Source organism: Epinephelus moara, chromosome 5 (assembly GCF_006386435.1).
Source record: "Epinephelus moara isolate mb chromosome 5, YSFRI_EMoa_1.0, whole genome shotgun sequence".
NCBI lineage: Eukaryota > Metazoa > Chordata > Actinopteri > Perciformes > Serranidae > Epinephelus > Epinephelus moara.
The window spans coordinates 3,490,947-3,513,869 of record NC_065510.1 but is presented as its reverse complement, the minus strand read 5'-3'; the positions used below and the strand labels follow the sequence as shown (position 1 = coordinate 3,513,869).

General features: G+C 45.0%; 2 protein-coding genes across 4 annotated transcripts in view; one reads left to right on the top strand and one right to left on the bottom strand.

The window, feature by feature from the left end:
- The window catches only part of LOC126389802 (apoptosis-stimulating of p53 protein 2-like), a 43,026-nt gene extending 27,400 nt beyond the window's left edge, over nt 1-15,626 (top strand). Inside the window, exons 7-19 of the mRNA XM_050043699.1 lie at nt 603-780; nt 1,832-2,031; nt 2,497-2,661; nt 4,789-5,008; nt 5,124-5,246; nt 5,974-6,080; nt 6,184-6,571; nt 8,542-9,293; nt 9,382-9,519; nt 10,998-11,131; nt 11,561-11,727; nt 13,025-13,224; nt 13,539-15,626. Of these exons, the coding sequence (XP_049899656.1) occupies nt 603-780; nt 1,832-2,031; nt 2,497-2,661; nt 4,789-5,008; nt 5,124-5,246; nt 5,974-6,080; nt 6,184-6,571; nt 8,542-9,293; nt 9,382-9,519; nt 10,998-11,131; nt 11,561-11,727; nt 13,025-13,224; nt 13,539-13,580 (2,814 nt within the window). The 3' untranslated portion in view covers nt 13,581-15,626. The remainder of the gene's footprint in view (nt 1-602; nt 781-1,831; nt 2,032-2,496; nt 2,662-4,788; nt 5,009-5,123; nt 5,247-5,973; nt 6,081-6,183; nt 6,572-8,541; nt 9,294-9,381; nt 9,520-10,997; nt 11,132-11,560; nt 11,728-13,024; nt 13,225-13,538) is intronic.
- Nucleotides 15,627-18,219: 2,593 nt separating this feature from the next.
- LOC126389821 (GTP-binding protein 2-like) overlaps nt 18,220-22,923 on the bottom strand; it is a 20,795-nt gene continuing 16,091 nt past the window's right edge. For all 3 annotated transcript variants that reach the window (XM_050043742.1, XM_050043744.1, XM_050043745.1), the window contains exons 10-12: nt 22,508-22,679; nt 20,179-20,343; nt 18,220-20,088 (exon numbers count right to left, since the gene is read on the bottom strand). In XM_050043742.1, coding sequence (XP_049899699.1) covers nt 19,894-20,088; nt 20,179-20,343; nt 22,508-22,679 — 532 coding nt within the window. In that variant the 3' untranslated portion in view covers nt 18,220-19,893. The remainder of the gene's footprint in view (nt 20,089-20,178; nt 20,344-22,507; nt 22,680-22,923) is intronic.

Below are 22,923 nucleotides of genomic sequence, written 5' to 3'. Positions count from 1 at the left end.
GTTCGTCCTTCACCTTCTCAAAATGATCCCACACTTTGGATTTCCTGCCCGACATGTTATTAACTAGCCTGTGGAATAACCGCAGGTACCAGCCCTGGAGATTAACCTGACTCCTGTCTGACTGCTGAGCGTGGACACTTCCTGTGTCTGTCCTTTCAAATTAAAGTCACACATGGTCCAGTCATATAGGTTTGGATTTATTTTGACAAGATGCAGCTCCTGATAGAGTTTCACGTTTTTGTTTTTTTTGTTTTTTGTTTGTTTGTTCTCTACGACCAACTACAGACTCTTGCCGACTAATATTCTGGTTGACTAACATTTGGTTGTTAGGGGGCAGAACTATGAATAACTTATGATATATAGAAACTTTTCTCTCAGCTCTCAGCGTGAACTGAGAGCAGCACCATGAATGTCTTTTAGAAGAGACTGTCTGAAGCTGTTATCTACATTTGCACAGCTCATCGTCTCATCACTTCAGCCTTCAGGCATTAATTAGTTAGTTTGAGCTTCCTGCAGACATCAGTGCCTCTCTGCTCTGCAGGCTGCACCTCGACATGCATTAATCTGATCCAGATGTATTACCTGACTGGGTGTGTTTTTAGGAGCAGCGGCTGCGCTACCTGAAGCTGCAGGATCAGCGGCAGCAGCAGCAAGAGATGTCCGAACAGGAGCGACTGCAGCAGCTCCGAGAGAACGCACACAACCAGGAGGCCAAACTGCGACGAGTCCGAGCCCTCAGGGGCCAGGTGGAGCAGAAACGCCTCAGCAACAGCAAACTAGGTCAGTGTGACGGAGGTCTGGGTGGCCAGACAGATTTGTAACAACATTGTGCAGGATTTTCACAAGTTTCTTAGAGAAGGGGTGAAGCTTTGTTGGGATGAGCCTGAGGCAGACATGGCGGGAAAAAACTTAAATCAGTTACGTTCTGACTTTATATTTCCAAAGAGAAGCTGTTTCTCATTCACTTCAACACTGTCAGACCTTTCTTGGTATGGGTCATATTTACAGAGGCTTTAGAGACTTTTTCAGGAGCAAAGTTGACGCTGGGGTTTTATACACAACTCTGACCATACCGAAGTTTAAGGGTACTGACCGAAGAACGTCAATACGACCAAGTACTGATTCACGTTTAATGGCAAATGTTGGTACCTTAAAGCGCATCTTGGTAAAAACGTCGGGTTTAGCCCGACAGCCAGCCCGGGGAGACATGAAAGCATATATAAGTTTCTTTATCTCTAAAAGTTAGGCATGATTGGACGAGCTCAGTGACAGGATCAAAACATAAATTACTATTGAACGTGACACCAAGATTTCTTGCAACAGGCTTTATGTGTTGAGACAGGTAACCAGTGAATGGCACTATTTATTTTGTGACATGCTGTGACCCAGTTACAAGGATTTCCATTTTATTAGAATTGAGCTGAAGAAAATTTAACGACATCCAATTTTTGATATCACACAGACGGTCCTGTAGAGAACTCAGCATGCTGAGGTCAGTGGGTTTAATGAGGGGGTATGATGAGAACAAGATCGGACCAAGGATTGACCCTTGAGGCACACCGAACTTGAAATGACATTGCATTCAGCATTCATTAAGAGGTCACTGGTGACTTTAAGATCCACTCTAAAATTTAATATGTTCTTCCTCGACCCATGGACGACCAACGGACACCAAGTTTAATGAAAATCAGGCCAGTAGTTTGAAAAACATGACCTCCTTGTCGGAGGTAATAAGATCCTCACAGTATAGTTTTGGTGTTAAAGTTCAGTATCATATTGTCATTAGGTGTATAAGGTATAAACTTCCGTTCCTCTTCTTCGTGTGTATCAGTGGAGGAGATCGAGCAGATGACCGGTCTGTTCCAGCAGAAGCAGAGGGAGCTGCTGGTCGCCGTGTCGAGGGTGGAGGAGCTGAGCGACCAGCTGGAGGCGCTGAGGAGCAACAGACTGGAGCCTCCTCTTCCTCCTCCTCATCATCATCACCACAACACCTCCACCGCTGAGCTGGAGCGCCTCTATAAGGAGCTGCAGGTGAGAGAAGATCACGTCCAGGTGCTCTCAGGACAAGCACAGATTATCTGAGAGCACCTGGACGTGAAACTCTGCTGAGTAAAGCATCAGTACAGAGGACACAGTGAGCTGCATCAGGACTGCAGCTAAAGATTAATTTTATTACCGATTAATCTGCTAATGAGTCCCTCGATTAATTGTTTGGTCTATCAAATGTCAAAAAGTAGTATAAGAAACGCTCATCTTGGTTCCTCAGAGCCTTTGTGACGCTTTCACATGTCCTGTTAAGTCCAACCAACAATCCAAGAATTGGAAACAACTTCACCATCAGACTCTTAATGTTGAATTTCAGCAGGCCAGGCAACTAGCTTTCTAGACAACAAGCTGGTATAGCTAGTTTGAATTTAGCAGGAAGGCTAGGCTAACTGGCTATCATTAGCCTTTGCAATCTTAGTTTCTAACTGAGCTCCATCCCTGACCTCCCAGTTGAGGAACAAGCTGAATCAGGACCAGAGCGGCAGGCTGCAGCAGCAGAGAGACAGCCTGAACAAGAGGAACCTGGAGGTGGCAGCGATGGACCGACGACTGGCCGAGCTGCGGCAGCGGCTCTGGAAGAAGAAGGCCGCCCTGCAGCAGAAGGAGAACCTGCCGGTGAGTGCACACAACCAAAAAAACATTTACGTTTTCATGTTACGTTCTGCAGAGATCCAGTTGATCCTTTAAACAGGAGACTCTTATGACGAGCGTAAAATCAGGACGAGCCTCATTTACTAAATTAGCTCACTTAAAGGTCCAGTGTGTCAGATTCATGAGGATTTAATGGCGTCTAGCAGTGAGGACTGCAGATTACAACCAGCTGAAACTTCTCCTGGTTAGAATCCCTCCAGTGTTCATTGTTCAGGGGCTGAATTATCCACAGAGGTCTCTTCCTCTCCAAAACAAACAGACCAGATTGGGACTGGATGGCTCGTAGCAGTGAGCCTGCTACCCCGTAATCCCACAGTACCCACCACAAGACTCCCTGAGGGACACGGTCGTAAGCCTTCTCCAAATACACAAAACACATGTGGACTGGATGGGCAAACTCCCACAACCCCTCCAGCAGCCTCGCGAGGGTAAAAAGCTGTTTGACTGTTCCACGGCCAGGACAGAATCTGCATTGCTCCTTCTGAATCCGAGGTTTGACATTTGGTAGAAGCCTCCTTCCCAGCATCCTGGAATAAACATTGCCAGGAAGGCTGACCAGTGTGATACCCTGATAATTTGAGCACACCCTCTGATCCCACCCTGATTTGCCACTGCACAGGCACCATATCTGACCTCCATGCGACACTGAAAAGGTGTGTCAGCCAAGACAGCCCAACAATATCCAGAGCCTTAAGCATCTCAGGGCGAATCTCATCCACACATGACGCCTTGCTGCTTTGACCACCTTTGTGACCTCTGCCAGAGATATGGACAAGAGTTCCCCTGAGTCTTCAAGCTCTGCCTCCTCCCCGACGTGGACGTGACGGCCGGATTCAGGAGTTCCTCAAAGTGCTCTTTCCACCGCTCAACAATATCCCCAGTCCGGGTCAGCAGTTCTCCCTCTCGGTCGAGCACAACCTAAAGCAAGCCCTGGTTTCCCTTCCTTAGGCGTCTAACGGTTTGCCAGAACTTCCTTGAGGCCAACTGAAAGTTCTTTGCCATAGCCTTCCTGAACTCCTCTCACACCTGGTGGGCCCACAGGGCAACTGCACCATTTTATTTATTCGGGCTGAGCCCGACAGGGCCCCATGGCTCAAGGCCCGGCCACCAGACTCTCACTGGCGAGCTCCTCTTCCCCAGGTTTGGCTCCAAGGGAAGTGCCCCGGTGTCCCCATAACGGGCAAGGTGCTTGAGGTCCAACTATTCTGTTTATCAAGGTTTTCTTGAATTGCTCTTAGCCCAGCCCCTCCCCTGGGACCACTTTGCCTTGGGAGACCCTACCAGGGGCATTTAGCCCCAGACAACACAGGTTCACACGGACACACAAACCCCTCCACCATGTTAAGGTGGCGATTCTCGGAGGAGTGCACAGACAATGTACTGAGAGGCCAGAGTGACAACGTTTGTTTGTCAAAATAATTATTAATACATTACAGTTATTAACATTATTCAAAGGAAAAGTTTGTGAAGCTGAAACCATGAAATGTTTTACAGGAAAATGACTTCAACCATCAAAATAGTTTCACATTCATTTTCTGGTTATTCTGTTTATTTAGAAAAAAGAGGGAACGCCGCACGCTCAGCTCCAAGTAAAAAAGGAATTTTATTTAGGACAACGTTTCGGCACAGGGCCTTTGTCAAGCCTTAACAAAGGCCCTGTGCCGAAACGTCCTAAATAAAATTCCTTTTTTACTTGGAGCTGAGCGTGCGGCGTTCCCTCTTTTTTCTAAGTTTTCTACTCCATCGCCAGCACCTCAACAAGACAATCCGCGGTGTGCGTTACTCTTCTCCTACCTATTCTGTTTATTCATCAACAATATTTGTCAAATGTAGAGGAGTAGAAGTAGAAAGTATCATGAGAAAGAAATAATCCAGTACAAGTATCTTAAATGTTTACTGTTAAGTGCAGTACTTAGTTACTTTCTACCACCGTCAAATTTTCTGTTTGTGCTGAGCAGTTTTTGTTTCAGCACCAGTCTGCTGAAGTCTCCATTTGATGACTTCTTTTCTTTCTAAGGAATTTTATTGAAAGATAGTTTCTATCTGCAGACATTACACTCTACAGCTGTTATATATTCCTGTTACCTCCAGGTGGCTTCAGATGGCGTGGCCCCTCAGCACGGTGTGGCCTCCAGAGTGGCGGCGGTCGGGCCGTACATCCAGTCGTCCTCCACGACGAGTCCTCAGGGGCCTCCGGTGCCGGCCCGCCAGGAGGTAATGGTGAAGCCGGCGTATCCGGATGGCACCGCCACCCTGCCCATGCCCGACTCGTCCCTGAAGCCGCCTCCCAGACCAGCCAAACCAGCCTCAGGTACTGGACCTGAAGTTACCCTGAGTGAATAGAAGTCTTCAGGAAGTGATTTATTTAATCTCACACAAAATGTCTCTGTCAAAGCACGCTAAGGGACTGATGTGTACCTACCTAGGTTTCGTCACGTCAAAAATAACCAAACTGTCTGAGTGGAGCAGCTCGTTACCTGAGTCCAGTGGAGGTTACAGCCACGCCTCCACCCTGCCTCGCATGTCCAGCCTCAGCTGCCACAACTCAGGTCAGTCAGATTATGATTAAGAGCTCTGAGTACACATTCACTGTACTTGTACTTGTGTGTTTCCATTCTGCACCACTTTCTCCTCCTCCTTTGTCTCTGAGGTTATATTTTACTTTTTACTGCACCACATTCATCTGTCAGCTTTCTTTTTTTTTTTTTTACAGCTGACGGTCTTTCTGTCCAGTGAAAACCATGTATCTCCAGGGCCCTATTTCAAAGAGCAGGCTCAACAAACTCTGAGCCTAATCCCGATCTCTGAGTTGAGTTTCCGGTTCATGATCAGCTACGACCTAATTTGACAAGATGTTGTCACACATCGACACATATTAGAGCTACGTTACGCCGACAGCTTCCGAATACAGATTTGCTGTTATCGAACGTGGAAGGTCATCCATGGAAGACTACTGTAACACTTTTATTACACACAACAAAATTCCACGACTTTCCAAAACTTTCAATGGTTTTCACTAATACTGTGACTTTTCCAGGCTACGAAAATGTGACTGTGAAATTCAGTGACTTTCCCAGGTTTTCCATGACCACGGGAAAACTATGTAACAGTGGTCTGTGGGGAAAATGTCGTTTGGTGCCCTGGGGAATTTTTTCTGCTGCAATACATCAAGTGACCACTGGGAAAAACAGGAAACAAGGCTGAGCGGTGCTCCTGGGGGCCACTCAGTTAGTGACGTCTGTGTTTATGATGATGTCCCTCCCTCCTCTCTCATAGGTGGTAAGACCCTCACAGATCAGAAGGGCCTCTCTGGGTCTGACGTCCCGCCCCCTGTCCCCTCACGGACCAGTCACATCACTGAGAACCTGCTCAGGGACAATCAGGTATCAGTGGACTCTGCGTTCCTTTCTATGTCAGACTTTATGTTTATTATCATGTTTATTACTTGTAATGGAGTATTTTTACACTCTGTGTTCACTCCTTCAGGCTTCTGGTAAAGGTCTGCTCAAGATGGCGGCTCCACCTCCAGTTCCCAGTAAGCCCAAACCGTTCTCCTCGTCCAGCCCGCAGACCTTCTCCAAGCCTCCCTACAGCACCGGGACCTTCCCTGGTAAAGTGCGGCCGGTCGGGGGCCACCTCAGGGCTCAGGGAGTCCTCTCCAGCCACAGCCACACCCTCCCTCTGCCCAACAAGCAGGAGAGTCCGCCGGCTGCCGCTGTACGGCCATACACCCCCGACCCCTCTGAGGCCCCCCCCACCCTGCTGCAGAAGCCTCAGACTCTGGCGGCTTCGTCCATCTACTCCATGTACACCCAGCAGGGGAAGGGCTACCAGCTGAGCGGCCAGGGCACGCTGCCCCGCAGCCAGCCCAGAGGTGACGCAACACTTACTGTTGCTACACGAACTGTTACTGCAATGATGTCACCGTTACCAATAATACTCTTAGATATTACTATGACTGTTCTCGTGACGGTCCACTCACAACATGTAATGGCCCCTTTTCTCTTTACAAATCCACAAATGTCTCTTTTATTTTTCACGGATGATGAAACCGTGATCGCCACGAGTGTTTTGTAAAATATTTGCTCTGGTTTTGGATGTTGGTGTTCAGCCAGGAAACTGGCCAATCAGGCCTGNGTCACCGTTACCAATAATACTCTAAGATATTACTATGACTGTTCTTGTGACGGTCCACTCACAACATGTAATGGCCCCTTTTCTCTTTACAAATCCACAAATGTCTCTTATTTTTCACGGATGATGAAACCGTGATCGCCACGAGTGTTTTGTAAAATATTTGCTCTGGTTTTGGATGTTGGTGTTCAGCCAGGAAACTGGCCAATCAGGCCTGAACACTGAACATCCACCAAATTAAACATGTAGCATTTGCGTTTATTTATTTTTCTATTTATTTTTGAATTATAAATCTCTCTCAGGGTGGAGGCAAAATAGTTTTTAAGGTCTGTTGTGCACTTTGCTGCATGTTTCCTCCAAAGTTTGACACATTTAGTCAAAACAGTGCAGTTTATTTTCATAGAAACTTCCCATAAGATCAAGTGCCTGTTACTGTTACAACTACAACCGCCACCCCCGGGGTTTCACTGCCATTTTGCGCCACGCCTTGGTAACATTAAAACAACATGGAGAGCATCTGGACAGGCCTATGGCCGACACACGGGATGGGTGAAAAAAATCAGGTGTAAAACTGAAACCATGGGGCAGGTGTAAAACAAAAAAAAAAAAAAAAAAAAATCAAGACAAATATATATTTATATAAAAAAACAAAAAACAAAACAAAACATGGGTGTTAAAATAAATAAATACATCGGATGGGGGAAAAAAAAACAGGACAAATGTAAAAAAAGAACAAAAACATCGTATAAGCGTAATAAAACCACGGGACAAGTGTAAAAAAACTGAATGGGCGTAAAAACAATGTGACAGGTGTAAAAAAAAAATCACAGGACATGTATTAAAAAACACAGGATGGGTGTAAAATACATGGGAGGGTTAAAAAAAAGAACAGGTGTTAACAAACAGGACAGGTGAAAATAAAACACAGAAAGGTTGTGAACACAACATTGGATGAGCTTAAAAAAAATCACAGGACGGCATTAAACAAATAATGGACATAGAAAAATATGAAATGAGCATAAAAACACTGGAAATAGTTAAAAAGCAAAAAATGGGCGTTTAAAAAAAACAATCAGTAAAAACCACAGGATTGACATGTAAAAAATCACAGGGCATGTGTAAAAGAACAAAACAAAAGGAAAAAAAGGGAACGGACATAAGAAAACAGGACGGGTAAAAAAGAAAATAAGGAACTTGCATAAAAAACACAGGACGAGTGTAAGAAAACAAAAAATGGGCATAAATATATGAAATGTGATGTAAAACAAAAAACAAAGCATAGAACTGGCTTAAAAAATGTAAAGGTGTAATTAAGCACAAATTTGTGATTGTGATTATTCTCTCTATGATTTCTCTAACGTTCATGTAGCTGTAGGTGATCTCTTCTTCACTGCTACTAAAACAGCCGCTGAGGCTGCCACTAAATGCACAGTGATGTCAACGATATGCAAATAAGTGTATGATGTAATTTGCGCCCTCGACAAACCTGGGAAACGAAGCTCTCTTTATGACTAACTGCTCAAAACACAAAGACTTTAATTTGTGGTTATGAAAAGCAGAAAATCTTCACGTCGGAGAATCAGAGAATGTTTTTATTAACGAACGACTCAAACAAAATTAAAACAGTTTCTGATTATTGATTAATTGATAAACTGATTAATGGTCTGAGCTCTGTGGTTTTCTGACTCCAGTGTGTCTCCTCCCTCACAGTGTACGGGAAACCAGTCCTCCCAGCCTGCGGGGGGCAGCAGTCTGCCGCCGCAGACACCATCAGCTCTGGGTCTTGTGTGTCTGACGGGAGCGAGGTCGACAACAGTTGCCTCGGTAACGGCGAAGGTGCCGGAGCAGAGACGACAGAACGCGCCACCCCGCGACCGCTCAGCCCCACCAAGCTCCTCCCCTTCCTGTCCAACCCCAACAGGAACCCCAGTGATGCCGACCTGGAGGCCCTCCGTCGGCGGCTGCACCACGCCCCCCGGCCCCTGAAGAAACGCAGCTCCATCACAGAGCCCGAGGGCCCCGCCGGACCCAACATCCAGAAGCTGCTCTACCAGAAAACCACCCTGGCTGCCATGGAAACCATCCCTATGGAGACAGTCGGTCCAGCGGGGACGTATGTTCAGCCTCAGGAGGACGGGACGGGCGGTGCAGATGTGACGTCCAGCGGCGATGACAAGCAGTCGCTACCTGAGAGCCCAGAGGACAGCCTGACCCCGCCCCCTCTGCCCCCCCGCTCACCTCTCCCTGACCCCGCCTCCTGCCGCTCTCAGCCCTCCCCTTTGGAGGACAAGGATGACGGGGAGGAGGTGTGTCCGTCCGACTCGGCCCACCTGGACTTCTTTATGGATGAGTTCCCCCCCTACCCGCCCCCTCCTTACCCCACCTGTGGCGAGAGCGATCAGGGAGATGATGCCGCCAACCTGCAGCCGCCTGAGGTCACAGGCCAGGTCACAGTGCCACCGGTGAGTGTTAGAGTGATCAGTGATTCTGATTGGTGCTTTATTAAAGGGTAATTTCACCTAAATGAAAAAGAGAAATGTTCTATTGCAGGGTAAGAGGTCGATCCTCCGGAAAGCCGGCTCAGACCGGATCGACCACGGCATGCGGGTCAAGTTCAACCCTCTGGCTCTGCTGCTGGACTCGTCTCTGGAGGGCGAGTACGACCTCGTCCAGAGGGTCATTTACGACGTGAGTCACACCGCTGTCTGCTCATAAGCCTCATTTATAGTCATACGTAGGCTCTATGTGGAGCCTACACTGTAGCCCACGTCCTTGTGAGCAGTTAAACCACCACAGCTGAATGTGCATATTAAGGCAGTACAGGAGGAGGTGCACATTAATAATCCTCCAGGACTGTAACATGCTCATGTTTAACCCAAACAATGTGTCATGTGACTGCAGTTGCTTCACATCCAGGTCGGAACACCTTCTCACCACAAACCAACCGCACCAGAGTTCCTTTGGAACCGGACTGAGACCACCTCTTCAAGAAGGTCTCGGTCCACTTGTTTTGGTGTGTTCACACCTGCACAAACGAACCACACTGAGGGGACAAACAAACCTGAGTTCGGTTGAACCAAACCAAACAGGACAGGTGTGAAAGCAGAGGCTAAATTAAGCATCCAGGAAGTGCGCCGGGCTTTTTCGTAGTGACCACACACTGTAACAACTGCAGAGTCCATCACGTAATGCTGTTGCGTCCAAAAATACTTTTTGACACACAATCTTTTGAGCGTCACAACCCCTGTGAAATGACTCTCTCCACCATCAGGGTTTGATCCAGTCAGTCAGATAACATTTGGAAAGTGTAGAAGAGCCACAGGATTAAATTATTTCATCCCATTTCAAGTAAGTGGAGTGCTACAGCGGAAGTCATCCACTCGGCCGGCGGAAGTCTCTAGTGCGCCTGCTCTTTGCCAATGTGAAAGCAGTGTTGATCATCCAGGTAATTTTAAACGCAGCAGTTGAACTTTTTTGGCCTTGTACGCCACTGACCAACTTTTCTAGGAGTGAACGGGGCCTCGTCTCCAGTTTTCTTTCTGTATCCAGGAGGAAATGTGATGCTACCAACTGGACTGATAACAGTTGTTGCCATCTGAGTTGTTACATTTCTGGAGAGGTGCACGTTGGGCCACAGCGTAACCTGCATCTTAGGGTACGCGTCTACGCTGCACCAACACAGAAGTATAAACCGGCCTTTAGCTGCAGATCCACCAAGGACAGAATCTGAGACGGCTCTGGGACACTTGCAGATCTACCAAAATTTTCACAAACACAAAATAGGGTGATATTTAAAGAATGAAGCACTATGTTTAGAACAGCACAAAACATGTAATAAGGTCATTATATATAAATAGATGCTGCTGAAGCGCAGCAGCTCTTGAGCAGCAGCTGTATGTGAGAGGTATGAAGTGTCTGGTTTTGGTACATTTATACTGTATTTAAATGTTCTGTTAATTCAGTCCCAGGTTGTGTTTCTCAGGTACTTTCATATGTGACATTTCGAAGCGTTATAATGTATAATGTGACTTCAGGGATTATTTGGAAGATTTTGAACTTTAAAAAATTAACTTTAAAGTTATTAATTATTGGCATGAAATGCTTGAAACGAGCAGCGTGACTTCAGATGATATAAATAAATATGTGATCCCACATCCGCATGGCAGGTGGAAGACCCCAGCATGCCGAATGATGAGGGCATCACAGCGCTGCACAATGCCGTCTGTGCCGGCCACACCGAGATCGTCAAGTTTCTGGTTCAGTTTGGTGTCAACGCCAACGCTGCTGACAGCGACGGCTGGTGAGTTTGAACTACAGTGACGTCATGGTTTCATCGTCCAGTCCTGCCAAGGTCATTTTCCGTCAGTGCAGAAGCTGTTAACTTTCATCATGTCAGTCCCAAGAATGATTTTGATTTAAGTTTGATTATTTCTGCAGGTCAACAACCTGAACAGCTGCTGACATCTCACCCACACTTGTCACTGTGTTTGTAGCCATTTATCTGTTTCTGATTTTCATGGATGCAGCAAGGTAGCTAGCGATGCAAGAAGATGACGTCCCAACGTTTATCCCTAATGCAAAGATCTGATTGGCTTGTTTATTTGGTCGTTTCTCTAATGAAGAAAACAGCTGATCTGTTTGAATCTCTGGACAAAAGGTCCAGAGATGTAGGAGGTGATCCATACGTCTTCTTTCTAACCTTTCTTCCTTCATCTCTCCTCGTCTGCAGGACCCCCCTCCACTGCGCTGCCTCCTGTAACAACGTTCAGGTCTGTAAGTTCCTGGTAGAGTCGGGGGCGGCGGTGTTCGCCACCACATACAGCGACATGCAGACAGCTGCAGACAAATGTGAGGAGATGGAGGAAGGCTACGCCCAGTGCTCCCAGTTCCTCTACGGTGAGATCAAAGAATAAAACATGTAAACAACAAACAAAACTTCAGTCATCCACAAGGAGGGCGGCGGGCTAATGATGGGATTTTAGGATGCTTTGGTAGATACAAGGGGTCAATGGGGAGATTTGGAGGTCCTTGAGGGAGTACAAGGAAGCTCTAGAGTCCATAAGGAGTTTGCGTTGGTTCTAAAGTGAGTTGTGTAAAACTTTAGAGGGGTTCCAGGGGCATCTACAGAAGTTGGGGTTCTTGAAGGTGGTCCAGGGAGACTTGTGTGGATTTTGGAGAGACCACAAGACGATTGTTAGGATTAGTGAAGACATTTGACTGGTTTTAGGAGGTTCCTTGATTTCTGGGGAGATTTTGGTAATCTCTGAAGAAGTTCAAGGAGTAAAAACACCTTCAAAAAGTTCTCAGTTTTAGGGGCTTGGTGGGAATTTCAAGGGTGTATTCGGAAAAGCTGGGGTTCTTTAAGGTGGATTTTAGGTGGTTGAAAACGATTAAGGTGTTCGAGGAGGTTCTATGAGGGGAGAGAAATAAGACTTTAGGGCAGTTATAGAGTCCACAAGGAAGTTCCACAGGTCTATGAAGAGGTTTCTGTGGTTTTTGGGAGGTCCACTGATCCCTGTTCACATAGTGCATGAGAAAGCTCTAAAGGTCTGTGAGGAGGTTTTAATGATTTCTGGGATGTTCCGTGATTTCTGAGGACACTTTGGGGGAACCTCTGAGGGAGTTTGAGGGCAATGTGAGGAAGTTCTGGGGATGTTTGATGTGGTTAAATGGATTTTGGGAGTTCTTTTAGTAGGATCAAGGAGTAAAAGGAGGTTTCTTCCATTCTATGAGGTAAGAAAAGGTTTTTTGGAAGACTTCAGGGGGGTCACAGAGTCCACAAGGAAGTTTTGTGGGTCTGTGAAGAGGTTTCAGTGGTTTTTGGGAGGTGAGTGGATTGAGGGCAATTGGGAGGAAATATGAGGGGCTAGGGACCTCTGATGTGGTCCAAGTGATCCTATTGACATTACAAGAGTCCACGTAAAGTTTTAGGGGTCTCTGTAGATATTTGTGTCCTGAGGGAGTTTTAGGGAACGGTTAAGTCTTTCAGGATCGTTGACAAAGAGTTGAGGTTCCTGTAATGAGTTTTAAGTAAAGATTTCAGGGGTCACTGAGGAACATACAGAAGTTCCTGGGGTTTTCTGAGAGTGTTTCAGGGTCTTTAAGAGCGTTTCACAGGTCTCACTTTCTGTCACTGCCTTTTACAGTTATGATCTGACAGAAATGTTCCTCCTCTGTGTTTGTGTCCCGGCAGGCGTTCAGGAGAAGATGGGTGTTATGAACCGTGGTGTGGTGTACGCCTTGTGGGATTACAAGCCTCAGCGCGACGATGAGCTCGGCTTCAGCGAGGGCGACTGCATGACAGTGCTGAGACGGGACGACGAGGTGGAGAACGAGTGGTGGTGGGCGAGATGTGGTGACCGTGAGGGCTACATCCCCCGAAACCTGCTGGGGGTGAGATGACTGCTGAGTTTGTCCTACTTTCCACGAAACTATCTACAAACCGCAGGGCTGTAAAGTAAAGTGTTAAAATTAGCTGCAACAGTCTTCATGTATGTTTAAGATCTGATGTCCTGCTCCGTCTGCTGAGGTAATCAAACCGTCGACCCTGCCGGCGTCAGTCTGCTGTTTCTTCCATAAATCTCATTGGTTTTAATCAGGTTTACAGCAGCTCAGAGAATCCTGTTACTCAGCAGGGTTACATAATAATTTTCAATGTTATCTTAATGACATTTTAATGAGGAACTCCCTTTCCTTTTATTTCCCAGCTGTATCTGAGGATCAAGCCGCGGCAGAGGAGCCTGGCTTGACGGGCGGCTGACGAATCCTTCAAAAGACCAAAACGTTATGAGGAGCAGGAGAAGATTAAACATCTGGACTCGAGGTTCTTGTTGAAAAAAGACAGATGTTTTTCTGAACTGAACCTGTTTGGTTTTTCAATCTCAGCACAAAGAATGTCACAACGAACTGCCGCAGAGACGGAAGAAGAACAAACAAAAGTTCATCTGCATCCGGTGGTAAAACGGACACATTATCAGTTTACCAAAATGTATCAGCAGATTATTGACCTTTGCCGATGAGTCATATCGGTGTATTCTCTTGGGTTCGTCTTGTTTTTCTTTCCTTTTTTTTAAGATTTAATTTTATTTTATTGAGTAGTGACATGTGACATAAGGACAAGAAACATGGGGAGAGGGAAAAGTACGCGACAAATATCCTAAATGTTGGAATCAAACCGGAGACGTGTTTAAACAACAGGGCAACTGTCTTTACATTTTTCTCATGATTAAAATATTTGCAGATACAGTTCTTTGATTCTGTTGCAGCATCTAAACGGCGTCCACTGAATGTAGCAACTATTGGAGACCCAGAATCCCCAAAACATTTTTATTGTGTGAACACAAACACAAGGTGGTAACTTGTATTGACAAACTAATTAACTTGGGCAAACAAGTTAGAGACTTGAAGGAACAAGAAACCAACTTGTTCAAACATGTTATTAACTTCTGCAACAAGTAACTGACTGGAGGGAACATGATTATGACTTGTGCAGACAATTTAGTAACTTGTGCGAACATGTTATTGACAAACATGTTAAAAACAAACAAATTACAAATTTATCCGAACAAGTGAGGGAACAAGATGGTAACTTGTGTTAACAAAATAAATTAACTTGGGCAAACAAGTTAAAAGGAACAAGTTACTGACTTGCGCAAACAAGTTTGTTACTCGTGTGAATGTATTAGTAACTTGACAGAGCAAGTGACAGACTTATGCACTAGAGGAAACAACATTGTGACTTGTGCAAACAAGTGACTGACTTGAGGAAAGAAAGTTTGTGACTTGTGTGAAAAAGTTACTAACTTACCCAAACAAGTGAGTGACTAAAGGGAACAAGCTAGTGACTTGTGTAAACAAGTTAGTGACTTAAAGGAATACGTCAGTGACTTGAGGGAACAAGTTTGTCACTTTTGTGAACAAGTTACCAACTTGTCAGAACAAGCACGTGACTTGAGGGAACATGACTGTGACTTGTGCAAACAAGTTAGTGACTGAAGGGAACAAGATAGTAACTTATTACGTCATGGTAGTTACTTGTGCAAACACAATGGTCATTTGTGCAAACAAGTTACTGACTTTTGTAAATACATTTTTAATTTGAGGGAGCAAGTTGCAGACTTATGAAATCAAGTCAGTGTCTTAAAGAAACAAGATTTTGATTTCTGCAAAACAAGTTAGTGACTTGAGGGAGCAAGATAGTAACTTGTTCAAACAAGTTGGTGACTGGAGGAGACACTATTGTGACTTGTGTAAACAAGTTAGTGACTCAAAGGAACAAGATTTTGATTTGTGTGAATAAGTCACTGACTTGTACAAACAAGTCAGTGACTTGGTTACAAGTTTGTGACTTGTGCTTCTTTGGGGGCTCTGTAGTACAGATTATGTTTCATTAGCTTTTTTTTTTTTAATTTATTTTTTATTATTATTTTATCCAGTTTTTGTTTTGACTCTTGCAGGTCTGACGAGTTTCGGCTCGGAGCCTCAGACCGACTCGGCTCAGTGTGAACAGGCTGCATTTGTTAATGTTAGTTTGATATTCATGTCATTAATGTTTCTCAGACACGTACAGGATGTGCGTGTTAATGACAAGCACTTGTTTTGAAAGTTGATGGAAGGTGTTTTTTTAATTGTCATAAAACTTTATTTACACGTCTCTGTTCTGCTGCTGCAGAGTGTCCAAATTGTTTGATTTTTCACTCAGTTCTTTTAAAAAACGATAACATACATCGGCAGATATATCGGACAGTGAACATTTAAATTGTCTTTTCCTGTGTTCAAACTGAGGATTTCAGTATAAAACCCTGAAAATGTGGAAACAGTATTTTTCTAATATACAGGTAGATTATTAGATTTTCAAAATAAAAGCATGATCAGCTTAAATCAACTCCAACGCTGTCTTTAAATCATCGGAGGTAAGTTGTGTTTTGTTTTTTTTGTTTTTTATTTTGATTTAGCTAGGCTAGCATTTTCCACCCGCTTCCAGTCTTTGTGCTAAGCTAACACATCTCTGTTCTGGACACACAGATGATAAAGCGATATCGTCTTGTGTGACTGTGGAGACCAGGACGAGTGTTTTTAAAATAAAAAAAAATAATGTTATTTGCCGACTTGAGGGAACGAGTTGGTGACTTGTTCAAGCATGGTAGTAACTTGTGCGAACACAGTGCTCATTTGTGCAAACAAGTTAGTGACTGAAAGGAATAGGTTAAGGACTTGTGCGAACAAGTTGGTGACTTTTGTGAACAAGTGACCAACTTGTGCAAACATGTTAGTGACCTGAGAGAACAAGATAGTGACTTAAGGGAACGAGATTTTGATTGGTGTAAAACAAGTTAGGGACTTGAGCGAACAAGATAGTAACTTGTTCAAACAAGTTGGTGACTTGAAGGGACAAGTTTGTGACCTGTGTTAACAAGTGCGGGCGGACAGCCGGCCTGCCTCATGTACCTCCCTTGCTTCGTGATGGAGGTGGCCTGGTCGACTGCCCCAAACCCAGGCCCGCGGGAGAAGGGGGCCCGGGAGCCGCCGGCCCTCCCTCTTCCCTCTAACGTTTATATAAACTATATAACGTTTTATACAGGATAATAGATGGATTAGCAACCGTTTTACTTCTGACGATGAATAGTTTCCACCGTAGACTTGTGTGGCTTTTTAAATTGTTTTATTTAAGGTGTAAAAAAAAAAGAGAGAACATGATACCACGATATCATACCGTCACCGTATCCCCCCAAAATAATACTGTGATACTGATTTTAGGCCACACCGCCCAGCCCTACTTAGCGTGACCTCACAAAACGTTTTGGCCAATTCACACCCTAATTATAAAAAAACTTGAGACAAATGTTTAACAGGATAAAATAATGAAGTGATAACATTTTATATCCAAAAGGTCAAAGGTCAGCTTGACTGTGACATCATCATGTTTTAACGTCATATCTCAGAAACAGAAGGGGAGACATTTGGTCAGATACTGAATTGGTGACTCTAATCTTGAAACTGTGCTGATTGTATAGATCTGATGCATCGTTGTACCTCAATGCTTCATTTTTACATCCATCACACATGAATAATTTAAAAAGAAGAAATATATTTCAGTCAACATTTTATTTATTAGTTCGAGGGACAGTCAGGAAAAACAAACTGATAAATCCACTCTGTCGTGTTTCAGTGTCAGACAGTCGTCTCGCACTGCGACCGCTCAGCTCGGCATCCACGTCTTCATCGTTCTGCCGAGTCTGCAGATCTCCTCGCCGGCATCGACACACATGCAGAATCAGAACACAAAGTGCAAAGTCGACAGTAACTCCATTTGAACAGTAAGCAGTTTCAAACGCTACACAGGATCCATGGAAAGTACATTCGATATTTAGGTTTACAATTGCACAGAACCTCAGAAAAAAATCAAATGAACACTGGATATATTATTTCAAACTTTAAATGAGAAGACTTTCTGCCAGTCAAAGAGCATGCAGGTTATGTGTAGCTGCGATAAGCTGCCCGGCACATCAAACCGACTGTCGCAACAAACTGGAAACCAAGATGCAAATATTTCAGTGTCAGTCGTCTGTAAATGAAGATATTAAATGTACAGCAGCTCAAATGCAACTCGAGTTAAAGAAGCTGAATCTCAAACTGAAGGTAAGGCTGCGAAGTAGAAAACCCAAAACACTGTTCGTTTACCTGACAAGCTCCCTCTGATATTTCATCAACCTCCAAAAAAGATGGTTTATTATTATTGTGAGCTGCTAATTATCACCAGGCTGACGTGAAAACAGGCGACAAAGTCAGCTGGTTTTTGTTGAGTCTGTAAATGATCCGCTGACCGGACAGAGCGGATTCATCATGATGATTAAAAGTGAATAAAGTGCAAAAAAAGGAGAATAATAGAATTAGCTGATGTTTTTTTTAACTCCTTCCCCAAATCCTGTCCAATCACATCAGTCTGAACTCTCTTGTTCTGTTCACTCCTGTAAAAGCTGCTCAGCGGCACATGAAGCCCAAAAACATCGACTCTGCCGCTGTGAAATTATCCGAATCTTCCACATCATCGGACTCACTGGAGACTTCCAACGACAGAGCGGGTAACTTCCGGTTTAGCGCTCCACTAATAAAATAATTTAATTGTGTGGCTCTTCTTAACTTTCCAAATGTTGGATGGATCAAATCCTGAAAGTGAAGCGAGTCATTTCGCTCAAATAAAAGTATCCACCGATTTACAGACATCTCTTTCACAATGTAAGTCTGTGGGGAAGTTTTCTTGGGCTGCAGGGCGTCACGTCATGGACCTGGAATTGTAATTAGACGGTTTAGTTGCTCCGAAAATTGCCTTTAAAGCCCTGCGCAGCTCCTGGGTGCTTCTGCTCGGAGCCCTGCGGGTGTCAGGAGTCATTTTGTTTTAACTTGTGTGCACAAAGACGCCATCTGTGCTCTCAATTTACTAATGAAAAAGGGACATATCTCAACCTCCACGCTGCATCTTCTTGTTTTTGGAGCAGTTTATTCTCCAGCAGGTTCAAACTGACAGCACTGTGGAGTCTGGATCTCAGTTTCATGCACTGTCGAGAGATTTCTGTCGGTCTCTAGCGCAAATTCTCCCGTCAGATTTCAGCAAAGTTGAACTCAAAGCGAAAATTTAAAATGAGGACTTTGTTTCCACTCCACGAACTAAGTTTTAGGATCAGTTTATTCTGCCACAGAGCGGGTTTAATAAGACTAACAGCTCATGTGACAGCGTCCTTCACTGTCGAGTCTGGATCTCAGTTTCGTGCACCGTCGAGACAGATCTTTTTTGGTCACCGGCGCAAATTCACGCCTCAAATTTCCCTAAAGTTGAAGCGGAACTGAAATTTAAGAATGGGGACTTTGTTTTGACTCCACACACTTGTCCACAAATTAGTAAAATTTTATCTTAAATTATTTAACGCACACGTTTGAGCATGATGTTGCACAATCTGTTTTCCAGTAAAAATAACTAAATAAATAAACTACATGTCTACACGTGTCTCCAAAATCCAAACCAAACTGTCAGTGAACACACCGTCAGAGCTGCTCCTGAGACGAGTCGTGGATCAACTGAATATAACTGACAAAAATCAATATAATCTAATTAATCATCCATCAAAAACTCAAATCAATCTCGGGTTCAAGTTTCTCCAACGTGTGTGTGCTGCTTCCCTCTGGGGCTGTACACATGCTGCGTTTTTTGCTCGCTCAAATCGATTGTTTGAAAAAATTCTCCGATTCCAGTTTCTTAGATGTGAATATTCTCTGGCTGCTTTCCTCCTCTGTGACAGTCAACTGAATCACTTTGGGTTGTCGATGAAACAAGACACTTGAGGACGTCATCTTGAGCTTTTGGGAAACACTGATCGACACTATTTCTAACGACAGAGCAATTAATCTATTAATCCAGAAAATAGTCGACAGATTCATCGACAGTTGTGACATCACCGCTGTATTAAAACGCCTTTAACTGTACTTCAGACTCTTGTTATACCTCCGAGAGCACACGTTTCTTGTTCGTCCACACAAACTGTCAGGAAATGACTCCTGATGCCCACCGAGCTCCGCAGCGATATATAAAACATTCATGTTTTGAAGTTTATGGGCTGAAATATGCAAAACCAGCGAGCAGACGCCTCAGACTGTTGTGGAAATAATCCCCCTCTTCAGGTTTCATATTCAGTGTGAGCGTGTGCAGAGACAGGTCAGTCCTTCCTGTGCAGCAGAGATTGGGCGTCTCATTCCTCCTGCTGTCGTCTCACGACAGCCGCTCAGAGAAAAAAGGAGCTTCTTAAATCAAACTGTGGCCCAACATCAGATTAAGCGTCCAAGCTTAAGTCCACTGAGGTCAGCCGGCTTTAACTCAAGACACGAACGTCTGCTGGGAGGAAGATGATGATGACAGACTCTCTGACGGCACAGCAGGAGCGGATGAGGACAGAAGTATAGATCCAGGACGGACGGATTAATACGCCGACACGTGGCGTGATCAGAGGAGCATCGATGGCGTCAGGCAGGTCGTCGTTCTCACGGAGCTCGGCGTCTGTCAGACGGGGGTCTCTAATGCTCCTGCAGGTTCTGGTCGTGGTTCTGGTTCTGGTCGTGATTCTGGGAGGGGGGCAGCAGGCGGGTGACGTGGCCGATGCCTTTGGTGACGCCCTCCCTGAAGAGCAGCTTGGCGCCCAGACGCAGGTACTCGGGGTGTTTGATGAAGCGGAAGCGAACCACGGCCCTCTCGCCCGTACGCAGCTCATCCTGCAACAGAGACAGAGGGGACGCCACATGCAGTTACACAAAACAACCACAAGATGGCGATAGCATGCTTTACATCATCGAGAGGCTGACCTTCCCATGAAGGCACTCCACGGTGGCCGTCTGCCTGACGTTGCCCACGTGCACGGTGACCTGTGAGCCCCGGCGGAAGGTCTTTGCGTGGAAGAGGAGGACGATGGCGGCTTCAAACTGACAGCAGATGGTCGGGTTCATCTTTGGACTGACCATCACCATCCCCTGCAACAGCCAATCACACATCACCATCATCGCAAACTGACATCACACTGACATCAGTCATGTTGCCCTCAGGATGAACTGTAATAACCTCTGACTTTTCATCTAGCGCCGCCATCAGGTCAACATTTTAATTTTGTGCAGTCTGGTTTACCCCAGGGTGCAAACACATCAGATAGTGAAGATGTGAACGTCTGGGGATGCGTCAGCTTTAAAATGTAGATTTCAGTCGATTTAAACTTCAGGATAAAACAGAAAAACTCTCGGAGAATTGACGTAATCTCACTGCTACAAAAGTAACGTGAGGGCGACATCAGTTCAGGGCGCAGCCTTCGAGGGCTGCATCTGAAGACCGACTGAAACACATTGGCGCGACCAAGTTAATTTAATAAGTTTACCTGAAAACATTCCATCAGCCTGAAATATATCAGACGTCAGCGTAATAATAAAATAAAAATATAAAATGACAAGCTCTGGGTCCATGATTTACTGCAACCAGGAAATCCTCCTCAGACCAGACCGTCCCATTTCGCTGATGCTGTCTTCAAAGGACGCGGCCAACGTCGACCACGAAGGCCGCGTCCTTTGAAGGCTGCAGCCCCTGAACTGAGACACAGCTGAAGAGCGCAGAGCCAGGGCCAACGTTGTATTTCAGTACCTTCTATACTTTATACTTTATTAATCACACTGCAGCTGTAAAAACATGACTGGTTTTTGCTTTTTCCAGCTGTTGCAGCAGCTGTTTGTTCAGTTAAAGACAGGGCTTAGATATGAAGATTATAAACTTATTTTACAACTAAAAGAAAAACGGTCACGAGGTCGTTTCTTTTAGCTTCTGTTGTTTTCAGTGAGCAGGACATCTGCCCCTTTCTAAGGCAACATGATAAATCTAACAAGTGTTCTGTTCAACTACGTCACACCTAACCCAGGTCCATTTAGCTAGTGTTTGTATTTATATGAGGGATGTACCGACTGTGAAACTTTCATGAGCCTTTATACTGTAAATAATAATATCTCATAATTCCCTCTCTAATATCTGTTTTATGTCGCTGTGAAGACACAACAAAACTTAATTTTGCAAGATAACATTTGAACACATCATGAGAACATTGTAATTAACCTTCGCTCAATACTTTTACTTAATGGAGCTCAAATGCATCATAATGTAACTCAATGTAACCTCTGTCTGTCAGTTTCAGCCGACTGGATGATGAAACACTGGACTGGCTTCCCTCAACGGAGCTGAAGGTCAAAGGACGTACGCCGGACGAAGGAGTCTTGTGTTTTTCATTGAATTTTTCTGAATTCTGTTTTTTATGATTTAAGCAATTTTGACATTAGAAAGAGTTTCTAATCAAGTAGTAGATCATTAAAATGTTTACCTATTCAATAAGAAGACATTAAAAATGTAATAAATATAAATTAATTTGATGTGATACATCACTGCTCAATATTTTGAAAAACAAAAAAGAGCTTCAGTGAAATTACAAAACAAAACTTTTGTAGAATAAACTCCTGCACCGAACTTCGTGTCGATCGACAGCTGTCTCGATACAGAAACATCAGATGCTGCCTCTTGACCGCCGGAGAAGCGCAGGAGGATGGTCGAGAAAAAGACTGTGGTCAAGCTAACGTTAGCTGTCACACGCGTCTCCGTGGTCAAACCAGCTGAGGCGAGGCCGGTCAGCTGGCTGATTGCATTCACTGCCAAGACATAACTTCTTACACACAGTGTGTGTGGAGGAGCTCCGCCTGTGGTGAAACACCGGAGAGCAGGGGACAGAAGCAGCGTGCACGTAAATGACACCAAAACATTGCGCCGTACTTTTTATAACGGCAGGGGAAACAACTTCTACGATATCCCCCGTTATACAGCTGATTTTATGTTTATAGTCGACCTGGCAGAAGTCAGAGGACCCTACGCTTCACGCTGAAGAAAGGAAGTGACAGATGTTTATTTTCAGGATTTGATTCCACTCAGACGAGGCTGCGCTCACACACAGAGCTGAAGTGTCTCCTCTAACAAGTGCTGATCAGGACCAACAGGATGTGTGCCTGATCTGTTGGTCATAGACCGTCTTAACTTCCTGCCTCTCTGTGACGCAGCTCCATCAGCGTGGAATCACCTCCTACATACATAGTGTCTGCAGGTCATGTGACCTCTGACCTTGCGCAGCAGCGAGCGGTCAAAGTTGCCCAGAGCCAGCGTGGCAGCCTGTCCGGCCCTCAGCACCCTGCAGGCCGAGCGGTTCCTCTGGATGCTGCCCACCTTCAGACGCAGGAAGCGCCCCTCATCAGTCGGACCAACCACCAGCCTCTCGCCCTCCCTGCACACGCCGCTGAAACACACACACTCACTGTGATTACTGCAGTACTCTCAGTACAGTTACAGTTACTCCTGTTTTAGCTTCTCTGCACTGGCTCCCTGTAAAATCCAGAATTGAATTTAAAATCCTACTGTTAACTTATAAAGCTCTAAATGGTCAAGCTCCGTCATATCTTAGTGAGCTCATAGTGCCATATTATCCCACCAGAACACTGCGCTCTGAGAACGCAGGGTTACTCGTGGTCAAAGTAGATCAC